Consider the following 24158-nt stretch of genomic DNA (forward strand, 5'->3'; position numbering starts at 1 on the left):
ACTCTTGTTTTAATATTCATTAGAGTAGATATAAAAATCAAAATATGTCATCTCTGAGGCAACTGAGGTAGGGCAAATTTTTTTGGTATTCAAGTTCTACCGCTTCAACTATCTATCTTAAACTAATAGTGGTTTAAAATAGCAAGAGGATGAATGCACCTGACTGAAATATCCGAATTTTATCGCAAATATACTAAAATAAAATTCCAACAGGGTTGTATATTGTGAATAAACACATGTGTACATGTGTGTGTGTGTTTGGAAGTGAGAGGTACAAAACAAACTGGTAGCAAACGTTTGGCCCTGATCTCTATTTATCTGCTCCCACCTCTACATATACGCTGTCTCTTATACACATCTAGATGTGTATAAGAGACAGGTGTACATGTGTGTGTGTGTTTGGAAGTGAGAGGTACAAAACAAACTGGTAGCAAACGTTTGGCCCTGATCTCTATTTATCTGCTCCCACCTCTACATATACGAATGCATGCTACCATAAGAGTCCACCGCTTGCTTGACGCTGAGTATTTGTCAATTGTCGAGGCACGAGTGGTGGTTGAGCAGAGTGCCGACGACGACAATGACAAATGAACAAGTTAGTGAGGTGCGATCTGCGCTGAGCGGTCGGTTTCTGCCATTTACGATGCGGCGCTTCAAATCAGTCTACAAGTTGGCTTATTCGCGTTTGTTCGATCGTTGGGCGATAAGCGGATGTCTGCAAACAACCAGGCAGGCAGTGAAAACACAAGTAAGTTGTTGTTAGTGACCAAACAAGTGAGTGTGAGTGAGCAATAAAAAAGTTGTCGCCGCCGCCGGGCCAGAACCAGCCACCAGACAAAGGTGGTGAATAAAACAAGTGGGGAAAAGAGTAAATAAAACAACAACGATAACAAATGTGAAGTGAAACAAAACGCAAAACAACAAGTAAGCGAAGAATAATGAACTTGTTTGTATTGCTGATGCGTTACCAGCGCCGTCGATGGCTGGCTTGTTCTTGTTTTTAAGTATTTTGGCCACCATCATCAAAGTTGGCAGATAAATGCGCCGCAATTGAAAAAAAAAATACCTATAAGTACTATATATACCACAAGAGTTGCAGAAATTAAAGAATCTTAAGTTTAATAAAAAATACTACACAAAAAAGTGATAAAGAGCAAAATACGTGAGTGACTGAGCGAGTAAAGGCATTAAATTTTATGGCACTAGGTACTAAACCAGCAAGTAAAACACAAAAAAAGTTGTAAAAAAAAGAAACCAACTGAACAAAACTGGTACAACAGCGCTAACCGGACTGGGTGGTGCCGTGAAAAAAACCGCAAACGAATAACTACGCGCATATTTTAATCATTTCCTTATTATAACTTACGGCTTGTATCCTTTGTTGTTGTTTCATGTGTGGAATAACGATACAGCGGTGATATTTTTTGAGCAATTTAAAGAAGAGTGTTGTTGTTCATTTATGCACGTCTATCTTGTTGCTGATTTGTTACACAAATAATAACAAAAATTCGCAATATCAGCGCAAATGACAAAGTTGCCCCTGCAGCAAAACAAATGAAGTGCAACTGCAGTTATCGTTGCTTTTGTTGTGTACATGCGTTTAAGCTTGGGTGTGTGTGTTTTTCGTTTTCGTGCATTCTGTTGTACTGTGAGTGTTTTTGGCTAAAATAAAAATTTGTTTACGCTTTGAAATTCGAGCTAGCAGAAATGCGCTGAACACAAAATTATGCATTTTTATGGTGAAGATCGCAAAAAGCAGTGGAAGTGATAAGGTATAACGCTGTATAAAATATTTGTGATAACAGTTATAAATAAAATATATATATATCTAATAATATTTTTAATAAATATATAGATAAAAAAGCAAAACAAATACAAAAATGCAATGCAAAACAACGTATCATCAAAAAAATCGAAAATGAATTTCTTATTGGTTTCGATTCACTACAACATGTTACATATATGTACATATGTAGCATTAATTCTTTAGCTTGCGCTGTCAGTTGTAACCACCATATAACCTATATATAACCAATATATAACCATTTTATAACCAAAACTCAAATTTTATTTTCGTTTTATATTGTTTTGCCTTCGCCTATCAACTTTCGAAAAGTGATGTTACGTTATTTTATATTTAAGGTGATTATGTGTATCAATAATACAACATAAATAAACATTAATAAATATATACATACGCAATTTTAAATTAATATATATTTTAATAGAAACGTGCAAACATATACATATCTATGTATGGATATCAATGTATATAAGTTACCTACAGAAATGACAAATAAAACAAAATTTATCGTCGTCATCAACCGCGCACAACAGCTACAACAAACAGTCGTCATGCTCAAGATATAAATCGCCGCTTCCTAGTGTGTTAATACATACAAACATATGTTAAATGTGTGTTTTTCGTATATGTATGTGCGTGCTTATGTGTATATTTCCATATATCACGTTTGTGTGAGTAGGTGTACATACATATATACATGTATATGCATGCCTTGATAACTCAAATCAGATTTTGCTAAAAAAAACGTGAATATCGCACAGCAAAACAACAAAAAAAATCAATTGTTAATAAATAGTTGGCGAGAAGAGGTCACCGCATATACATACATATCTACATATTTATGCATATAAAGCATAAAAGTAAATATTTTTAAAGAAATGCATGTAAGTTTATAGCAATTGCTGCATAGTTTGGCATATACGCACTTAAAACCACATTTCTACATATAGTCACCTAAAATGCAAAACAACATATCATCAAAACAAAAAAATCGAACATTGCTGTCTTATATACCAATACATAACCAATATATAACCATTTTATAACCAAAACTCAAATTTTGTTTCAATATGAGTGGTTTCTATTATATCGTTTTTCCTTAGCCTGTAAACTTATGAAATGTGATGTTACGTTATTTTGCATTTCAAATGACGATATATACATACATGTGTGCCTATATAAGCGTAATTTCAGTACATACGTATCTACATGATCAACTATTTATCGACACGCTGCATTTACGTTGCAGCAATAAACCCCAACTCAACTAAAAACCAACTATTTAACTACCAATAACAGAAAACCAACAAATACAAGTAGAGCACTTGCGCATGTGCACGTATAACCAACGTTCGCGCAGACTAACAAGTGAACGCACATATTTATACAGCGTACAAACATTTGCCATACAAGCGCGCCACTATAGTGTCCGTCAAAAGTCAGCCAACCGGTCCGCAGCGCACAATCCAACGCATCAAATCTTAACTCGTTCCATTCAATCACCACTTCAAACCAACTAAACCAGCGTCCAACTGCTAACCTCACTAACCGCTACAAATCAGCATTTCCCTCACACAACACACACACACTTTATACAGCACTGCTGCTTTGACCACCAGTTCACTGATCGCACAGTGTACGCGCGTTCTGCAAAGCGAACGTTTGGCGGCCCAAACAGCTGTTGGCCTTTTTGAGGCAACCACCAACACGCTTCAGTCGCCAGCATGTAAGCAATAGCTTATGTGCTGGTGCTGCTTACATATGTGGTAAGTAACAAATTACCGTTATGCACTGTTGCATTGTCAAACAAAAACAAATGCACTCGTCCACAATGTACAATATTAATGTGCAATATATTTTGAAATGCAAATTCCATCAACTGCAACTATTGCACAAAAAAAAATTAAGAAAACTATAAAATATTATATTTTTAATTTGTGCAGAAATTTTATAATTTTAATATTTTGCTCTACATAAATCAGTCCAATTTGCCACTTAACACTTTGGCATTTTCACATAATCAGTTTAATTGAGCTTTTACTAATCACTGCCATCGAAGGTATACAAATTTGTTAATTCAACCAGCCGCTTCCTCACCTCATTTGTATATGTACGTACGTATTTATATAAATATGTGTACATATGTATGTTTATTGTATACAGGGTTGGTATCGCAACTACTTGCTTTAAACGCTTTTCTCATCCCACTCGCTCACTCAAATGTAGCTGCACACGCATACTCCTATTTGCACACAAACTCACAGACGCAATATGTGAGGTGACAGGTAAGCAAATTCTTTCAGGTGTCTGCATTACCACTGAATATTAGTAACTGCCGAATGTTGCGTTAGTATTGGTGAGATGTGTTTGCACTCTGCAGGAAAATTTTGCGTAAAACATGATATTTTATTTGTGTTGACTGTTTTACAAGATCGGTGTCGCTGGTGACAATTTCGATGCGAGAAACTTCAAATTTTATAAGGAATGTTTATTATCATTCGAAAGAATGCGGCTATGTCTTAGATGGTCCATCAGTTGACTTCAATTTTCGATGACTCATTCGATCATTTTGCTCCAAGACTTAAATCGAAGGAGAATTGTGAGAATATAAAAACTCTATCATATGCTCTCAGGAAAAAGTCCAACGGTGTGATATCACACGATCTTTGAGATCAATCGGTCGGTGAATTTATCTGCTCAACGAAGTCTTCTCTCAATAAATTATTTGATTGTGAGAAGTGACGTCATCTTGTTGAAACCAAATGTCGTCGAGATCATGAGCTTCAATTTTAGGTATCACTGGACACATTTGTGAAGAAATATGGACCAATGATTGCACTATCTCACAAACTACACCAAACCTTTTTTTCTGTATGAAATGACAGTTCCTGAATTTCTTCAGGTTGCTCTACGTCCCAAGTGTGACATATTTTTTTGTTTACATACCTTTTAAACCAGAAATGGGCCTCTTCGCTAAACAAAATTTAGCAATTCAAAATTAGCTAGAAATAGCTCTAACATCATATTCGCAGAATGACTGAAAAATGTTACGGTTACTAGACCTTTGATTACGTTAGGGCAGGTTTACCGAAACGCTTATGAAATCATCCTTACTTCAGATTGCCAATAGAAAAATGTTTATTGTTAATTTCTCAAAAATAACATTTTAAGTTGCGTTCACAAGAACAGCTACTTTACTTAACAAAGTATATTTTGCCTAAAGTGGATGTTTATACGTGTACTCAAACCGAGTTTCATTTAGGAAAGGAAGACGAGGTAAGACGCTCCGTCTCGGGGGCGCCATTAGTACTCTTTTTTCAAGGAGCTCACTGTTACTAAAAATACCGTTTAAAAACAATCACTTCAAAAATCATAGAATTTCCTACAGACTATATTTCCAGAAGAGTAAACAATACATGTTTTATATGTACATACATACATTTATGCATTTGTTGTACATGGTATATACAACGCTATTCTTAAATATTGGCATTGTCTGCCAGTAGAATGTCTCTCAACAGCCTTACTGCTTACTGTAACTTTTCGAATGAGATATTCTTTGACTACTCTAGTTACTCTTTTGTTCCAAAATTTTTGCTCGATAAAATTAATTATTATTGTTTATTTCTTATGTTGTTTTTATTTTTTCACTGAACCTATACAAGTATAACTCTCACATTTACCTGCCGTTTTTTCCGGAATCAGTTTGAATATATGCATAAGAGCACAAATGGAGCTATACATATTTGGGAATATGTGTGGAGTGACAGATTTATACACGCTTCGCTGCAATATTTAGCTTTGCATTTATTGTTACTGCCATATTTTGGTATTCTACACATTAAGAGCGAACTTTTACTTTCCGGCTCTGCTGTTTTATTTATTTATTTATTTATTATTATTTTTTTTTTTTTTGGTAATTTAATTTAGTTATTGTTTTGATTCTATTCTTAAATTCATAAATTATTCTCTGCCATCCGTTCCAGCCAATACTGGTATTGCTTTCACGATCTTGTGTTCACAAGCCGATTCATCTTCTTTTACTGCAGCGTTAAATTTAAATAATAAATGTGTTCCCACCAATTCGTCGCGTGTAAATCAGTATTAATTAAAACGTACTTATCTCTAAATTGAGTTTCTTCGATTTGTTACGCCAAACCGTTTATTAATTAATTCAACTTGTCATGGGAAAATCCACTCCTAAGCTTTAAAGTTTAAGACCTATGTATGTATGTGCCTTATCTACTTACATATAAGGTGTCACCAGAAAAATATTTTTCTTTGCAACTGTACTATACGTTCTGTGGAAAGCAGAAAAGGTGAAGCCTAAATGATTATAAAGTGACGGTGTATTTTAGAGTAATTTTTTTTTTTTTAATATTTTKAAGCATTTACATAAATGGGTTAAGTTTGGTTATACTGGCTGAATGTCATGCCATATATAACCCTATAGATGCTATGCCATGCCAGATGAAGATTCAGTTTAATACGAGCTGAAATTTACATTGTTCATGACTGGATATTTAATTCTGATATTTTTATCCAGTCCCTTGAACTATGAAGCTTCTAAACATCTAAGCCGAGTTATAAATAAGGCCGGATAGCAGTAGAAGAGGTATTTTTCAGCTTCTCTCTCATGCTTCTTGCCAGCACTTTCTACATGTATCATCGTTAATAATTCCGTTCAACCAAGTCCTTCGAAAATTGATTTGAACGCATGCAAAAGTTTATAGAAGTTTTAGTTCATTAATAAAGGATCTTCTTCTTCTTTATTTGCCCATTCGTATTCGAATATTGATGACATATAACATTTATCAACCGTAGATTAAAGGATCGCTATTCCCAAAATATAAAAGGCAACCTACATATAGGATTTACAAAGAAGTTTTGACAATATTATTAACCCATTAATATCCGTTATAATACAAGTTAACAGTGATTTTGAAATCGATGAAAAGGTGGTGTGTGTCGATTCTCTTTTTACGAGTCTTTTCCACGATTTGGCTAATAGTGAATATCTGGTCAATTGTAGATTTTCCAGGCCTGAAGCCACACTGATAAGGTTCAATTAGTTTGCTGACAGTGGGCTTTGATTTTTTACACAATACGCACGATAGAACCTTATATGCGATTTTAAGGAGGCTTATCCCACGGTAGTTGACGCAGATTGTGGGGTCTCCCTGTTTGTGGATTGGGCAAAGCACACTATATTCCAATCCTCGGGCATGATTTCATCCGACCATATTCTACAAAGAAGCTGATGCATGCTCCTTAACAGTTCTTCGCTGCCGCGTTTGAATAACTCGGCCGGCAATCCATCCGCCCCGCCGCTTTGTTGTTCTTCAGACGCGTAATTGCTATTCGAACTTCTTCATGGTCGGGCAAAGGAACGTCCGCTCTTACGCATGCTCAGTATGCTCTGGGCTCTCAACTGTCGGTATCTATATTATGCTGCACGTGTTATAGTCGATTATGACGCTAAGAGATAGATCTGTTTTCACTCCACTGCGATATAACACGCCTCATTATATTAGATATTCTTTTGCCTTTTTCGAAAACCAATGGTTTCGTTTGCAGCTATGCGTAGGGAGCTTGAAACGCCGTCCCACAGTTTCCTTATACCGGCTTTCTTAAAACCATATTGAAAGCCTTGTCACAATTGTTACGTTTACATATTCGGGTCGTATGATATTTTCCTCCTTTTACTATATTATAAATGGTCTGTGAATAAGAGACTTAGGGCCGCTTTCTCAATGTCTGATTAGCATACATCTGCCAGTTCAGTTCTGGTTAAAAAACGGCTGTTTATCGAAAAAATAAGTCTTGCTAAAATTAAGCACATTAATGTTAACCATAATTAATAGACCATATTTTTTAGTTTTTTCTGGAGCAGCATTTCGCAAAATAAATTTGTAAAAGTTAGCCAAAACGTTTCCAGCCGATAAAGCTAAAAAGCAGTTATAATTTTACAATTACAACTCTGTGTGAGCTGTTAGTTCATAACTGAAATTGCCGTTTGTATAAAATATTTATGTGCAGCTGTTGCTTGCCTCTCTTTCGCCGCAAGCGTGATTAGTAGCAACAAAAACAGCCATTTATTACTTGCAGCAAGGGTGTGCATGTGTGTTGCACATTAACATCTACGCAACAAATGTGCAACAAGACGGCCGACTGGCATGCCACTAAGCAGGAAGCATTGTTGCGTCTCCGCGTCTGGTTACGAAGCTGGTTTTCCCGCCTGTCCGATTACCAACCTGACTGACTCTCAATCGATCCGGTTATTTCTGCAATACGAACCCAGGCCGTTCGATTTGTTTGTATTATAAGATTGCAGACGTGAAAAAGAGTTTGTGTATATGTCCCTTGCATGTATGTTTCACGTTTAACTCCTTTGTATCGTATTACGTCGACTAATAAATTGAATGCATTTTGTTCATGAAGCGTTGATCGCCGAGTTCATACAGCGACTCTGGCACTGATATCGCCAATATTATGTAACTCTGTTTGCACTAACACACACGCAAACCCAATTTGCGAATTGCTTTATGAACATATGCCACTTTTAATTTAATAAGCAGATTTGAGGTTAAGTTAGGTGGTCCATAGTAAATTTCAGATTCTTTTTTATTCCTTTCTATTCCTATACCTATTTTAAAAAGGGAAGAGTGTTAATTCATGTAAAAAATAGGCATGTTTTTGTGAATTTCTTTGGGAGGACATAGTCGAGATCTCTATTAAAACAAATGGTCCATTAATATTAATGACATTCGATGAATTATGTAAAATTTTACGAATAAATATTCGAAATACAACACTGACAGTAATTATTCAAACGTGTCCCGATAAAAAAGAAACGGTTCCCCTCAATAATTGTGTGTATCATATGAAATCAAATAGGTTAGGTTAGATTGCTGATCAAAGACCGCACGTGGACTGCTATATTTAGTTCTTTGTGAAGCCATAGAAAAGAAGAACTCCTGCGTTCGATTTAATAAATTAGCTTAGTAGCAAAAACAAATTTGCACAGGAGTTCCGTTCCCGCCAGTTCGGTAAGTTGACTTCTCAAACTCATTACAATCACGAAGACAGTGTTAATTTTTTTCCGTCTCAACTTCATCCATACAAGTTCTGCAGATGACGACGGGCAAAAAGCTTTTGTGATAGCGCATGTACCGTTGGTGGCCCAGCACTGGCCAAGCGTCCGCGAATCCCACCTATCTAGTAGTAGAATACAAGAGAATACTCCGACCCACTCCCATTCTACCGATAGCGGTTCTAAGGTACTTTGCTAGCTTATTAGCTTTACAGTTTCCTGCGATTCCGCTGTGCCCTGGCACCTATACCAGCTTTATCACAAAGTTACTCGATGCTATTGATAGTGAGGTTGGGCACTTCGAGCCAACTTGACGAGCCGTGAACCCACTGTTAATGAGATAAGGGCTAGTCAGAAGTTGGAGTTGTTACAGAGGTCCTGTCAGTAAACCCCTCCACCAATCTTCTCCCCAAGCTTTGACTCATCCGTAAAGAAGCTCACTACCTCTCCAACACCTTTTTCCCATCCAAAACTCCCTCGCCGGTATATGGGCAGAGAAAGGGACGACAGAGTTTGGTTTGGCGACTCCATGATCCAAGTGATCCAGTATGAGATCAAAGTGTGTCAGGATATCCGAGTGCTCTTACACGTGTTCTTTAAGGAGTCCAGATTCTCTGAGTCTGATGGCGTTGAGTGTCATGGTTGGAGTGGACCTTAGTGCACCACACATGCTCTCATCAGAAAACTGAACAAACAAAAAGCGGATGGAAAACCCTAAACACATCATATTGCCCCTCTTTTTGAATCAATACTATGCAAATATTATTCGAACTTGCTTATAATAGATTATTATGGCAAAGATCATTTTTTTAGAATAATCCAATAATATACCTGATCGAAACTTGGATATACTTTTGTACCCCAAAATTGTATATTCAGTTTGAGTAAATTGAAGACATTAAACGTGAACCGCTAGGCGCATTGAAAGTTTTTTCGGGAACAACGTAGATTTTTAAGAATAAATAAAAAATTTGAGAATTTTGAAGAAAGTCTTACTATTTTTCGCTCACAGTAGTACTTTATGTAAAGGCCTAAACATCTTATGTACACATAACATTTCTCATTGTCACAGTCACCTCATTTATGTAATTCAGTATGTACTAACTAAAGCAAAGCAATTAAATCCACTTCCAGTATATGTTAATCCCTCAAGGTATTTTGCTAATCTAAAGCAAGTTGTAAGCACTGAAAAAAATTCGTGAGTGTATTCCAATTTATTTTATTTATTTAGCTTGCTATATTTCATTTTACGGATTCTTCATTCGTTTTATTTTTTCAATCTTTCGTTCACAATAAAGTGGAAACAATTTAGAAATAAACCAATCATCCCATTCATCGTTCTCGTTGAAGGTCCACACCTCAAATTGGAAGAGAAGTCTGGACAAATCAGACTTTCTCGAATGTTTAGCTATTCCTATCGATCTGTTATATTTTTCTAAGCCTTAATTTTTTTACTCTTGCAACATATTGGTACAGAGTTTAATAACTGTGTTCACTTAACGGTTGTACGTATCACCCAAAACTAAGCGTTAGAGATATAGGGTTATATATATATAAAACTGATCAGGATTACGAGAAAAGTCGAAATCTATATCTATCCGTCCGTCCGTGCAAACTGTAACTTGAGTAAAAAGATTGGTAAACATGTCCCTTGGAAAAAAGTAAGGCCGAGTTCGTAGATTGGAGTGCCACAACTTCTTAAAACACGATAAATCAATAACGAAATACGCCAGAGACATTAAATCTTAACCTCGAGATTGCATAGACAGCTTTATAAGCACCAGAGCTGAAATTGGACAATGGGCGTGGCACCGCTGAGTTTTTACCACAAAATCGGTGAATATATGAGACATATAATTGAAATTCAGGAATAATCTTTTCCTGACAATGATATATCTGTGTGTGATTTTTGAACTTCCGGATGACCGTATATATCGATATATCGGTTAACATGTGAGTTATCTCTATGAAAATGAGAGAGAGTGTTTTACTGAAATGGATAAAATTGCCCTAGCCCCGAATCCGCGTGACTTTACTCCATATGATTGGTGATTGTACTTTAATGACCTTTAGACAACATTTTATTAGTATGTCTGTGGCAAAACAAAAGCATGTAATATTGCCAAAAATAGGTAAAGTTGGTTTTCTGACATTTACAGAGCGATTTGTAAAACGTATCTTAAAGTAGGTTTCACTATGAAACATCAGGTTGTTATAAAAAAAAAACATGTACGACTATAGTTTAAATGAAGAGATTGTCATATACCTTATCTCATATTAAATCGACTTATCCAACTTTCTCTACTACCCCACCGACGGTAAAAAGACGTTAAGCGCCAGTAAGTTCACTAGAGCTTATCTAAACTTCATATCACTAGACCCAACGGAATACCAGAGCACATATAATTTTTTATTTTAATCAATTAACTTTTCAACATGTACCAGTTGTGGGGAACCCCCAATACTGGGTGCAGAAAGTACTATTTACACAAGAATTTCATTACCTCAGCGAAAAAAATTGCAAGTGTTGCAAATATCAACAAAGTGAAGAGAAGAAAATAAATTAAAGTAACAACAACAAATGTGTAGTTGAGGAGAACATCCATCGAATATGCTTATTCTTGAGTACCCATTTCGAACCTAATTAATTGAGGTATGTGGCAAGAGTGTGACGGGCGGCGGAGAGTGAGCTGTTGGCGGCCAGTTACAATATACCTTTCACCTGAAAAGCGAATGTGAACTTGCTTGTAGAAACGAAGTTAGATGGTTTACATATTGTTGTAACGTCACATTCGACCATTGCTGTTGTGCTGCAGAGGAGCCGTGAAATTGTGGACCTGTTGAACTCGAAGCAAAGTAATGACACAAATAACTATAAAGGCTTGAAGTTAGTGAATTGATATAGATTTCACACGCATTTGAAGAAAAAGAAGACACAAGCATTTGCAATATCGAAATTGTGCGCGAATGCAGAAACTCATTGAAAAACTATTTTCAGACGAAATCTATTTAAAATTCGTCTGTGGACATTAAAAAGTTCTGTGCAAGTGATTTTGTTGTTATTGTTTTTTTGTTTTTTTTTTTTTTTTTTTTTTTTTTTTTTTTTTTTTTTTTTTTTTTTTTTTGCTAAATGTATTATTCTTTTTTCCCATTGCAGTCCCATCGCAGAGGGGATTAAAGAGTGCTAAATGTGCTCATCGCCGTTTCGGTGATCGCTGCCTAATAATGTATAGACTGAACTAACTAAGGCCACCATACACTTACTTACATTCATACATATGCACATAAATAGGACTCTTGAAAGTTGTGTATATGCGCATGTATATGTTTGCGCACATGAGAGCAAACCATTACCATTTTCACAAGCATTGTGTTCATTTCAAAAGCAAAAAAGACACTTCTTGAATACGCAGACTCAAAAGGAAAAAAACTACAACAGAAAAATGCACGAGCTCTTCACAAAAGTACTCTCCAAACGTGATCTATCCCGTGCTGGCGATCTTTTTTCGGTACCAGATTCGGAAATCGTCAACGACATCAGCGAAGTGGTAAGCTACTAATAATATCAATTTACTAAGACTACATATATGCATATATTTATTTATGGTATTCGTAGAAACCTTATACAAAAACTACTTTCTTTTATATCCCAAAAAGCTTTCCGACATCAGTCCGATTATTTCACATCCGGACTACCTCAAAAACAATAATGATCAGTCAGTAGTGGAGATTTGTGTTACTCGTGTGCTCTCTTGCATACGCGAGACAAAGACTGCAGAACGTTATTGTGCCGCATTGGTTGATTTATTGAAGACATGCTTGTTGTGGAACCTCCAGCCGGCTGGAACGGCTAAAGAGGATCCACCACATGCCAAAATCGCCGCCGATATTATCTCGAGTATATTTTTGGTAAGTTAAAAGCATTATAACAAGCAAGCTGAAATTGTATTTTTTAAAGAAAAATATATTTTTACTACTATGAGCAAAAAATAGTAAGACTTTGTTTACAATTTTAGAATTTTTAATTTACTATTAAAAACTATGTCGTCCGCCCCAAAATAATCTACTTTGTTCCCAGTTGTTAAAGTATCTCCGGATTAGCCTTCAATGCGCGATTCACGTTTAATGTTTTCAATTTTCCAAAACGGTTTCCTCGTCGGTCGCCTGAGTTTTCCCTATAGCCAGAAGTCCTACGTAGCTAAATCACGCGAATACGGTTGTTGCGGCACGATATTGGATGAAAATATGTCGAAAAACTCACGAAAAATCAATGCAGTCTTCGACGGGAATTATCGTGGTACAAAATATTTCCAGCCTCTTTTTACGAATAGCTACGCGCAAACGACGCATAACACTCAAATAGTCCTTGGTAACAGTTTGGCCGGTCGAAAGGGAATCATAGTGCTCCACACCTCGATAATCCAAGAAAACTGTCAATATATGTTTGATTTTTGACCTACTTTGACGTGCTTTTTTCAGCTTCGGCTAACCTTTGCCACGATATTCAGCTGATAGATTGTCTGTTTCCGGATCGTAAGCATAGATCCAAGACTCTTCGCCAACAGTAATACGTTCCATGGTTTCTTGGTAGGAATAAAGCATTCTTTCACATACGTTAACGTGACGCTATTTTTTCCAAAAAATTTATTGATTTTAGAGCCAACCATATTTTTACTTTTCTTAAACGCAAATGATCCTTACGATATTCCAACGATGCCAGTAAGATCTTTGATTATTAATCCTTGATTCTCTGGCTCCGTTTTCTTTATTTTATTGACGTGTTGATCATCAGTTAATGTTGATAGCCGTCCTGGACGTGGTTCGTTGTCAACGCCCCCTCTACCCTCTTTGAATAATTTCTATCAATCAAGACACTTGCTCGCGAAAAAACATTATAACAACCTGAATGTTTCGGCACCTGAAATTTGATTCCTTTGTTGAATAATTTCACTCATCATAAAAATTACCGAATGTACTTTATGAACTTCGAAATACAATAATATACTAAACACTAATGATTATTTTGATTTGATATTTAGCACATCTTTCCAACTTGGAAAAACATATTTCGGCGAATGGGCTTTCGCGAAAAATTTAAATTAAAAAGAAATCATAGTAATGAAACCCATTGAAAACGAAAGATAAAATCACAATTAAAAGATGTAGTGTCATTAGGGACGTAGTTTAATTTTAAAGGGTTAAAAACGGTTGAACTCGATTTCCAACAAATATAGAAAAAAGTTATATAGCGCAGTTGTAGGTAACGAAAAGATCTAGAACTTTTGCGTCAACACCTTTTCCACATAACCTTCTTATGTCCCAAACACAATGTATTTTTTTAATAAAATATTAAGGGGTTTGCATGGGTTTCCTCGAGTAAAAAACAGCATATAAAAAATTAAATATTTATTTACAAAGAAATTCTGAAGTTTTTGGAAAAAAAATATTTTAAACTTGGGTATTGCGACGCCATTTCCGGTGACCGTCCGGAAAAAAAGTAGGCGCCAAACAATAATAATAAATTTCAGTGAAAATTTCGAGAATTTTTTTGTTTTCAAATAGTTGTAATCGAAAAAAAAATCCTTCATCCAAGTCTTTAAGTATTGTATCTCATAGACTTGTGCAAAACTTCATGAAGGTCGGTTGAGTAGTTCCTGAGAAATCATGCTAATTGACTTCAAAAACACAGATTCGAGGGAAACGCGTTAAAAGACGGCGCGCTTAGCCTAGCTAGCCTCGAGCGCACAAGTTCTGAATGCTTCATCTCTGAAACTATTACTCGGATCAACCTGAAAATTTAAGAAAATATAATAAGACAATAAAAAAAATCGATTTTTTGGAAAACGTAAACCTATGTAATCCCTTAAAGAAAAAACGTTATTTTGACTTAAAATCAAAAAAGCCTTATTTTTCAATCAAAAATTCTCACGTCAGTACATCAGATTTTGTTAAAGCCAGTAGCAGCTATCTTCTATGAAAACTCTAAGTGCTGACATTTCTGTTTTGATGGTAAAATGCACGAGAAGACCCCACGAAACTATTCTAACCTACTTTAGAATGATAGCTATTTCGATCTCCTTCATTTTACGGTTCTTTTACCGGGTTTTGAAGCAAGCGAAGCATAAATCAACGCTCAACAACCATAAAAAGGCAAATTTTAATAACAAATATCTCTTTCATTAAGTAGAAGTGATTACTAAATATGAATTAATAAAATGATTTTCTATTCTTATTTCATTTCGTTGTTGGTCACTAATAATACTACATTAAATAAATATTAAACAATAAAAAAATTGTTCTTCACTTAGAAATAATCCTTATAATAGAAACATTACTTTATTAATTTATCTCCTCACCGAGTTGCAGAACTATGACAAAAAGGAGCTGATGAAAATCTCGCTACCAGTCGCCGTGCAATTTCTGCCGAAAGGTAACCGTGAATTGTCCCGAAACTTGGCAAGTTATCTCTCCTTAGCAGCCATCGATTATGCCTACTTGCTAAGCCCACATGTAACTTCCATTATGGACTCCATTATGTCTGGTAAGTTATATCATACACTTCATTTAATACACTGTACAAAATATTATACTATGTAATCTTTATAGGTAATTTCGGTTTATTGCGCGTGCTTTCACAAATTTACGAAGTTTCGCCAGATGAAGTGTCGCCTCACGCACCAGTACTGATTGCGCTGCTGCCACAGTGTGACTCACAGGAAAAACTAGCTGTTTTGCAATTATATTTGCTTATTGCGCAAAAGACACCTGCGGTGAGTGAAAGAGAACCCCATTACCAGTAGGAAATTTGCAATATAAAATAAATTTCATTATATGCTTGTATAATTCTAATTAGGTACTTGAAAACTGCGTGCCACGTCTGTGCGAATTGTTGTACGACAACGAAACTGCCACAATAACAATGCAGATTTTACTGAAAATTTCAGAGCAGCGCCCGCTTTTGATAGTTGAACATTGCGAAAAAATCAAAGCGGCCAGCAAAGCAAATCCGAATACCGTTTCCTTGGCAGCTCAAATACTCGCTTCCGCCGGACGCACGAATAAGGTGATGATTAGACAGTAAATACCATAAATATTGTGAAAGTTAATAGTTTCCTACTTTTTCATGCTTAAAGGAACACGCCCAGTACGCACTTGATTTTGTGTTAGAACACTTGCCACATGCAGATCGCACATCACAAACGAATTTACTGCAGGAGGCCACCAAGCTATGCTCATCATTTCCCATATTGTTCACCGATAAGGTGCTCGCTTGTGTACGTCAAAAGAACGCACTAAGGTGAGCCAAACTAATATAAATTATATTAAGACAATCAAAAGCAATAAACGCAACTTCTTTTAACAGTCAGCAGAAACTCTCCACGTCCGACATTAATATGGATGTAAGCAATAAGACTTCAGGTGGCGTGACAATTGTGAATTTGAATAGCCCAACAGAGCCGCCACCGCCAACACCAACTGCAGCTGCAGCAGTGGTGGCCACAGTGCTGAATACAGTAGCCACGGCCAATCATAATAATGTGCCCAACACCTCAGCCACATCGATACCAATCACTGCCGATCCAGTCACCAGCCCAACAACCGTCTCGGTGGCGGCAACCACTGCCACCACAGGTCGCATGCACAAGAGCAAAAATAAGAGTCGCAGCAGCCCCAGCAGTCCAAAGGATGGCAGTCGCAAGGCTTTACTAAGCGCACATTTAAAAATTCGTAAGTTACAAAAAAGTCTAAGTGACACTTTGACTTACAAATCTCTTCTTTTTAGCAACAGCTCAACCAACTCAACCAACTGCCGTGAACACAAACACAACGTTTATACAACAGAGTCATAACGCTGCCGTGACAGGTGCACCGCCGCTTGTGCCACCCACTCCGCCACATACTGGTTATACGCGACGCGTCAAGCTGGGAGACTCGCGCAGCACTGGTCGTCTGCACCCGACTGGCAATACGCACCGCAGCATGACGCGTCTCAATGTCGCCGGTGGCTCGGTGGGCGGCCTGCACAAGAGTATGACGCGACTCAGCTCATCACAGCATATTAACCAAAATGGTGGTTCAAGCTCGAACAATGCAAATAATTCGCAATCTAGCGGCAATGTAGTGGTACAAACGCCTACAGGCGCCAGCACCACAACTGTAGGCGCTGGTGCGTTGCCCAAAACTCCGACCAGCCCCAGCAGTCCAGGATATGTGACACCTGTGCCACCGCTGAGTAACAATGTCATTATTACTGGTCACAATAAATGGGGTATTCCTTCGACACAGGTGACATCTGGTGGTGTCACAGTGACGACGTCACCCACTAAAGTCAGACCGCACTCACAGGGCCCTACTACATTGCTGAACTCAAGCACGGCGATGTTAAAATATAGTACTGATGCATTAAATCAGTCAATTGGTGAGTGAAAAATGTAGGATTTGGATAGAGAGAGCAACTGGGTGGCCAGTCATACATTTTTTGATATTCTATCTCTTTTTACACTATACAGCAATCTCAAGCTGAATTTTTTTTAGTAGATAGTTAGTAAATAATACTTAGTTAGTGTAGGATAGTCTGGTAAGCCAATAAACCACACCGGTTTTGGTTCTTTGAGATACCATATGAGGTTCATATGACAGGTCTACGATACTCCATTGTTTCCCTGGTGCTCGACTTTAGACATTTCCTTGCAGCCTTCTCGATCTGTCATCCCCATTCTGCGGTCGTATGTCGTTACTAGACACTGACCAGTTAATATACCCATCATGTTCATACAGTATTTTCTATCGAGTGCCAAGAAAAATTTTGTGTACTTCCGGTCGAGATCGTCGTATAGACAAAGCAGAGGTTTCCCAATGTTGATCACATTTTCGAATGTTAACCGCACAAGATTTTTGGCAATATCATCCTCTATTGCATTGCTCTCAATGCCTTTGTGGCCTGCCACCTAGTAGAAATGAAGTTTCCACTGCCATGCTGCTTCCCAAGACACTTCTGGCTTATAAGCGATACGAAGTTACTGTCTTGATCGCTACTTGGATGTCTACGTATGATGTTGACTCCGCAATTGCCCGCAAGTGCATTAGCAAAGACTGCACCTTGAAATATACTCCAGTAGTCCGGCAAATTAAAAAGTTGAATTATGCCTAACTATGATGGCCAGTATATTCCCGCACCAACTCTATCGTCCATCTTCGAGCCATCAATATAGATATTTAGAGTATTGCGCTTTACTAACATACCTTTACGCAGCCATCTTTCTCCATGTTTACATTCAACTTTATTTCCCAGTTGAAAAAAGATCATGTAGTCGGTGTTTAGCCAACCCCACTTATCCCCCGAGTTATGCCCGAATGTTCTAAATGTAAATTCTCCTGCAGCCAGTAGTCGTCCCGCCTATTTTGCTGCGCAGTTTTCTGCGAAGAATTCTATAGGTGGCAGGTTTAGTATAAGTTTAAGAGCAGCCGGTGGAGTTGTTCTTAAAGTTTTAGTAAATAATATACTCCATACTAAGATATTTAACGATAAGAAATCCAGTACAATCACTATGAGCATACAAATTAACTCAAATCTACTTAACCTAATGATTTCTACGAATTATTGTACAATTATTAAACGTTGGTTCTATCCAATGACAATCGATATACGGTTATAGTACTTGCAACCAGTAGCCATACGCAACCCATTAAACTTATGAAAACGAAACGTTAGGGTTTCAACGCGAAAATATCAACATAAATTATGGGCTCAGTATCCCAATGAAGGTTCGCGAACTCATATTAGCAATTCGCAATATCTTACAATAAGTCATCCACGTAACATTGACAGCGGATTCCTTTGTCAGTTAGCAAAACTAGTAGGTCGTTCACGACAAGACTCCATAACATGGGGGTTACCACTCTACCCTGAGGGTGCCTTGTAGTACCGAAACGAATCCTTCTGCTATTCTGGTAGCTGGTACAATTGATTGAGTCCATAGTAATAATCTAAGCGAAATGGTTTGTGTTCGACTTCGTGTAGACACTGGTCGTCCTGAATTGTTTCCGGAAAATGCGTCTGCAGAAGTGCCATAGCTCTTCTTCCGCGCTGGTCGTATACGTCCCATCGCATCTCTAGTACTGTCTCAGTCTTGCTTCTGGCCAGAGCCTTCTGCAGCCTTCTTACACAGAATCTCAAAAGCTTGGAGAGAGCACTTCTTTAAGAGACACCCAGGGAAATGTGGTCTCAATGGTGGAATTTTCAACATTTTTGTATCGATATTTCAGGAGATATTGTTCGAACATATACCTTTGATATAACATATTATATTTTTCAAATATATGATTGCTTGTATTAAAAAATATCGTAAAAATACCTTTTTTTTGTACCTCTGAAACCCACCTAACCCCTTAAGCTCGCTCTTCTCTCACTGATGCAACAAAAAAACCGCCACTAAAAATCCAGTTTAAACCATGGAATTGCAAAATGATCACAATAAAATTTCAATTCTGCAGGTTCAATTTCCATACCACAGAATGCAGTTTCAGTGCATCACGCCTCGCCAGCACTGCCTCAACAAAACAATGGCAATCAGAAGTCTGTGATGAAATTACCCGTAAATGGAAATGTAAGCACTCGAAACCTAGTACGCCACGACGTATGAGTTATACATGCTACCAACAAACTAACCAAAATTTTTTTGCGCAGAGTACACATGAAGTGATCGTCTCCGGACCCACAACCAATATGACACCACGGCGAAACAACAACAACACTAGTCGTACACTACTCAATGCAAACAATAGCTGTATTTTGGATCAACGTATGAGCACTTTTGAACCCTATCAGATAATGCGCGATCCGGTGCAGCAATTCTGCGAGAAACATTTCGGTTCAATTAAGTCGTACATGGACGATGTATCACAGTCGCTGCCGCCGCCAACGCGTTGCAGCATTGAAGGTTAGCATACGTGTGTTTATTATACATAATGCAGAGAAAAAACATCAAAACAGAGAGCAGAAGTCAAAAACCCAGGAACTAATTTTATAAATTAACCGCTAGTATGTAGCTCTGTGTCTCAATGTTACCTCAGTACTAAATAACAACAACAATATCATAATTTGTCATATTACACGTATGCGTTAAACTAATTGTATTTTCGTCAATTTTGGTCTACTCCTTTCTTAATTTCACTGCAAAATGCTTACTAATTCATTTGCGTTTTGATTTTTCCATTATACTTTAATTAATTCAAACTTTATCTCTTCATTCTCGTCTCGTTCCCGTTGTACTGCTGTTACATTTATCCTACATATGTATTTATATACCATACGTATATATGTATGTCTACTTGTCTGTCATCGTCGTCTGCCATCAAACTATCGCTGTATGCTTCCACTTCCCCCCACATCTGGTACTTACATCAAAAAGTTTCGAATGAATTTGCAGAGCGTCGCACGAAAAAGGTTGCCAAACTGCACTTCGCCTGTCAGATACGCGGCCCCCACTGTATGTACTCGAAGGCCTGCTTTACGATGCGCACGCGCAACCCCAAAACCTGGATACATTTAATGTTTTTGGATTTCCAAGTGCGACATTATGTAAGTAATTTATTTAAATATTTACTTGACAAACCATTTGTGGAAATATTTTTTATATATGAAGATGTTCATAACCTTAAATTGAAATAACATGGCAACTGAATTCATTTAGGCATGTTAATACTTGTGGTCATACGGATTCTCGATTCTTTAGTATGTGCCTTTTTAATGATTTCGCAAAAATTTGGTCCGAACTATAAGAAATAGTTTTTAGCTAGGGCTTAGTGGGCATGCGAAAGCTCGTTGCGAACACACCAGGATTAAATCGTTTTATAGCGGATTTAGATGTTTTTGCCCCTAGAACAGCTACTCCATTGATATTAAGACACTTTGTCAACGATATTATGTATACTACGAAGTTTGTAAGACCCAGAAGAAAACGTTGAAGACCCTATGGAATGTGTCTACATATATACATTGTAATCAGCCTGACAAGCAGAGCCGATTTAGCTATGTCCTCTGTCTGTATATATGGAAACTAGTCCCTCAGTTTTTGTGATATCGATCGGGTATTTTGCACACGTCCTTTTTTCTCCAAGAGCTGCTCATTTTTTCATACCGCAGATATCGGATCAATATAAACCAGTAAATCGGCATACAGTTTCCATGCCAATAAAACGCTTAAAATCAGGTCCTTGTATGAATACTTTTTTTATTTGACGAAATATATTGACGACATCAAAAGGAAACCTCTCATTCGAGATTGTTACGTACTTTTCATTGTTCAGATCGAACCGCAATATAATAATTCTGGCATAGAAACTGATTAATCAAAATTTAGTCCTTGTGTGGACAATTTTTTTAATTGTGAAGAGTATCTTAAAGGGTTTGTCCGCAAAGTAATAGGACTGATTTTCTACCACCGCGACTGTACTTCGGAGCGTGCGCGCACCGACTGGATTCGGTAGAGGGCGTTTCAAACTAACGAACAAGCGGCTGGTCAGTTGTCTCCTAACACCTGAAGAGTCACGACAAACATTTTCGCGCGAAGTCTTTCTATGATATGTTAGATCAGAGAAACGCGATTAAACTTGGTGTGTGCAACTCGGTATATCTGCGACAGAGACGTTTGATATGATCAGATGTTGCTTTAGCAAGAAGTGTATATTTCGGTGGCAGCAGGCTTTTGGAGGGCCGAGAAGAGGTCGCAGGTGAATGAGCAAATCCAAAGTGAAAATAATACTCATTGTCTTTTCTAACGTTAAAGGTATTGTCCACCATGAATATTTTCCACCTGGATAAACTGTCAACGTCAAGTTTTACGGTGGAAGTTGTCAAGAGACTCAAATGGGTTAATCGGGTCCGACAAGACATCGCAGCCGATTGGAACTTGCACTACGACAACGCCCCAGCTCACACCGCCTTTCTTGTGAGCAGCTACCTAACCAAGGCCGGCATCCCAACGCTTCCGTAACCGCCCTACAGCCCAGATGTAGATTGCTTCAATCATTTTTTTAGATCCACTCAGTCCTGTTACTTTCCGAATAGACCCTGTAGCTTCAGTGCAATCGAAGTTAACGTTCTTCCGTGTTTTCTTATATACAATATATCAAACAAAGGTCTACCATACAAAGACAGTTAATCCGTCGACCATCCACCTCATTTGAATCTGAAAAATTTCTACTTAGACATATTTTGCCTTTTTGAGTATTGTGTTTTATTTCTATATTTACATATATATATATATTTTTTTTTTTTCTTTTTTTTTTTTGAGAAACCTGTAGATATATTTAAGTTTTAAGCTTGAGACCTTTCGTCAATATTTAATATATTTTACTTAATATACCTCAACTAGGTGAAAGAAAAAACCGTTCTTAGTACTCGTGAGCCCGGTATCAGCAATTTGAAGAACATTTGGCAAATACTCAAGTGCGAGAACCGCAGTTTCACCGAATTGGTCACCAGCCAGTTTCCCAATGCAAAGGTTTGTATTTATCTTTACTAAATAGGTATATTAAAAATAATTACATATCTTTATTTTGCTAATATTTTTTCCGGAATACGAAAAATATTTTTTGATTGAAGGATCGTGAGATTCTCGTTAACGAATTACGCCACTCTGGCTTCTTGGATGTGTTCGAAGTCTCCAAGACGGACACGTCCAACCCAAATTGCAATGAATTAGAATACCAATGGGGTTGTCTGCTGTGTAATCATCCCGATAAAGCCGTTGGCTTTCTCAATGGTAGCAATCAGCCAATGATCGAGGGTCAGCTGAAGGAAAAGAAAGGCAAATGGCGTCTATTTCGACGTTGGCGCACAAGATATTTTACGCTCTCTGGCGCACATTTATCATGTAAAGGATCGGTAAGCTAAAGTGACTTCACCAAAAGTTTTTTTTTTTTATCTAACCAACAATTTTTCTTTAACCTGTAATCCTTACAGAGTGGCGGCGAAAGCATAGACGTAAATCAAATACGCTCCGTCAAGGTATCGCGCGGCGCTCGCAACATACCGAAAGCATTCGAAATATTCACCGCCGATCAGACATTAATACTCAAACCCAAGGACGGCAAAAATGCCGAGGAATGGGTGCAATGCCTAAGCATTGTGGTGGCGCATTCGCAGGCCCGTGATAATCCCACTGCGAAAACAAATAGTCTGCCCGCACGTGGCATGGGCAGCAGCAAGCCATCGTTTTAGTAAAACATACATTAATAATATATACATATAATCGGTGAACCAAGTAATGGNAAATTATACTATGCAAATTAACGAAAGTAAATTAAAAGAACACAAAGCTAAAAAAATATATGCACATATGTACATACATATTATATATATTTACAATAAGAAAATACAAGAAAATACAAAACTCCACTGAAAGAAAAAAGACGCTCAAAAAGAATTTAAGGACTACAAATGTGTAATACACATACATATACGTACATAATTCGTCTCCAATAAATTATATAATACAAATTACAGATTTTATATTTAATCGGCAACCTGACATACAAACATGTACATATGTATGTATACGTATGAACTGTGTATGAGTACTTAATTTTTGAATAATTATATGGCAACTACTTAAAAGGTTTTGTTTGTTTTAAATAATATATTAAGTAACTAAAATATTTATTATAAATAATTAATCGAATAAATGTTGATATACAATATTTTTTATACATAATAAATGCTATAATACATACATATCTAAATACGCCTCTGTAAATTGGAGAACTGAGCTTTACCTCCCAGCGGCTATAGTCTACATTTTAAAAATTAATTTTGTCGTCTTCAAAATTGTTCCTATTAGATATTATGCACTCGAAACACTCTGCAGGCACCCTTCTTCAATTTACATTAGTTTATGCGTTCTGATATGCGTTTCTTTAAATAAAGAGCGATCCCTTTTGGCATTCCCTACATAGTTAAAAAAAAAGCACAAAAGCTTCAAACTTAATTTGGAATATTTATTATCATTCGAAATATCATTTCTTGACACTTAGTTTTAGTGAAGACCAGCTCTTTCAAATGTTGGCGGCGCCTACATCTAAATGGTCTATCCGTGGAGTATAATTTTCGATGAAATGTTCGAACACATTTCGACTGGTAACTGGCAAATGACGCGCGTGATGTTTTGCTCCAAGGCCTAAATCGAAGCGCGCATTGACTTAAGGCTTTACATTTATCTACTGGAAAAAGTCTAACGGTGTGATTTCACATGATCTTGG

At 37.1% G+C, this 24158-nt stretch overlaps 1 protein-coding gene across 7 annotated transcripts; it reads left to right on the forward strand.

The window, feature by feature from the left end:
- Positions 1 to 620: 620 nt before the first annotated feature.
- Positions 621 to 23142, forward strand: LOC108978472 (protein melted). Of its 7 annotated transcripts, none has more exons than XM_018948790.1 (16): positions 621 to 748; positions 2908 to 3570; positions 12055 to 12445; positions 12555 to 12806; positions 15264 to 15438; positions 15504 to 15667; positions 15751 to 15960; positions 16031 to 16194; positions 16261 to 16625; positions 16681 to 17316; positions 19392 to 19504; positions 19585 to 19837; positions 20327 to 20478; positions 22274 to 22402; positions 22504 to 22785; positions 22864 to 23142. In XM_018948790.1, the coding sequence occupies exons 3-16, from the start codon at positions 12176 to 12178 to the stop codon at positions 23119 to 23121; spliced, it is 3423 nt and encodes a 1140-aa protein (XP_018804335.1). In that variant the 5' UTR covers positions 621 to 748; positions 2908 to 3570; positions 12055 to 12175; the 3' UTR covers positions 23122 to 23142. The 7 variants fall into 7 exon arrangements, with proteins under 7 accessions (XP_018804335.1, XP_018804334.1, XP_018804330.1 ...); XM_018948789.1 differs by having other exon boundaries at positions 16687 to 17316; positions 20309 to 20478; XM_018948785.1 differs by having other exon boundaries at positions 622 to 1772; positions 2999 to 3570; positions 20309 to 20478.
- Positions 23143 to 24158: the final 1016 nt, after the last annotated feature.

The sequence above is a fragment of the Bactrocera latifrons genome, unplaced genomic scaffold, assembly GCF_001853355.1.
Source record: "Bactrocera latifrons isolate USDA-ARS-PBARC rearing strain unplaced genomic scaffold, ASM185335v1 scaffold_122, whole genome shotgun sequence".
Taxonomy (NCBI): Eukaryota; Metazoa; Arthropoda; class Insecta; order Diptera; family Tephritidae; genus Bactrocera; species Bactrocera latifrons.

Bases quoted from the DNA above. Each gene is read 5' to 3' on its own strand.
- LOC108978472 (XM_018948785.1), top strand. From the start codon at position 12,176: ATGCACATAAATAGGACTCTTGAAAGTTGTGTATATGCGCATGTATAT. The intron at 12,807-15,263 runs GTAAGTTAAAAG...ACCGAGTTGCAG, and splicing joins TTATCTCGAGTATATTTTTG to AACTATGACAAAAAGGAGCT. The intron at 22,786-22,863 runs GTAAGCTAAAGT...TAATCCTTACAG, and splicing joins ATTTATCATGTAAAGGATCG to AGTGGCGGCGAAAGCATAGA.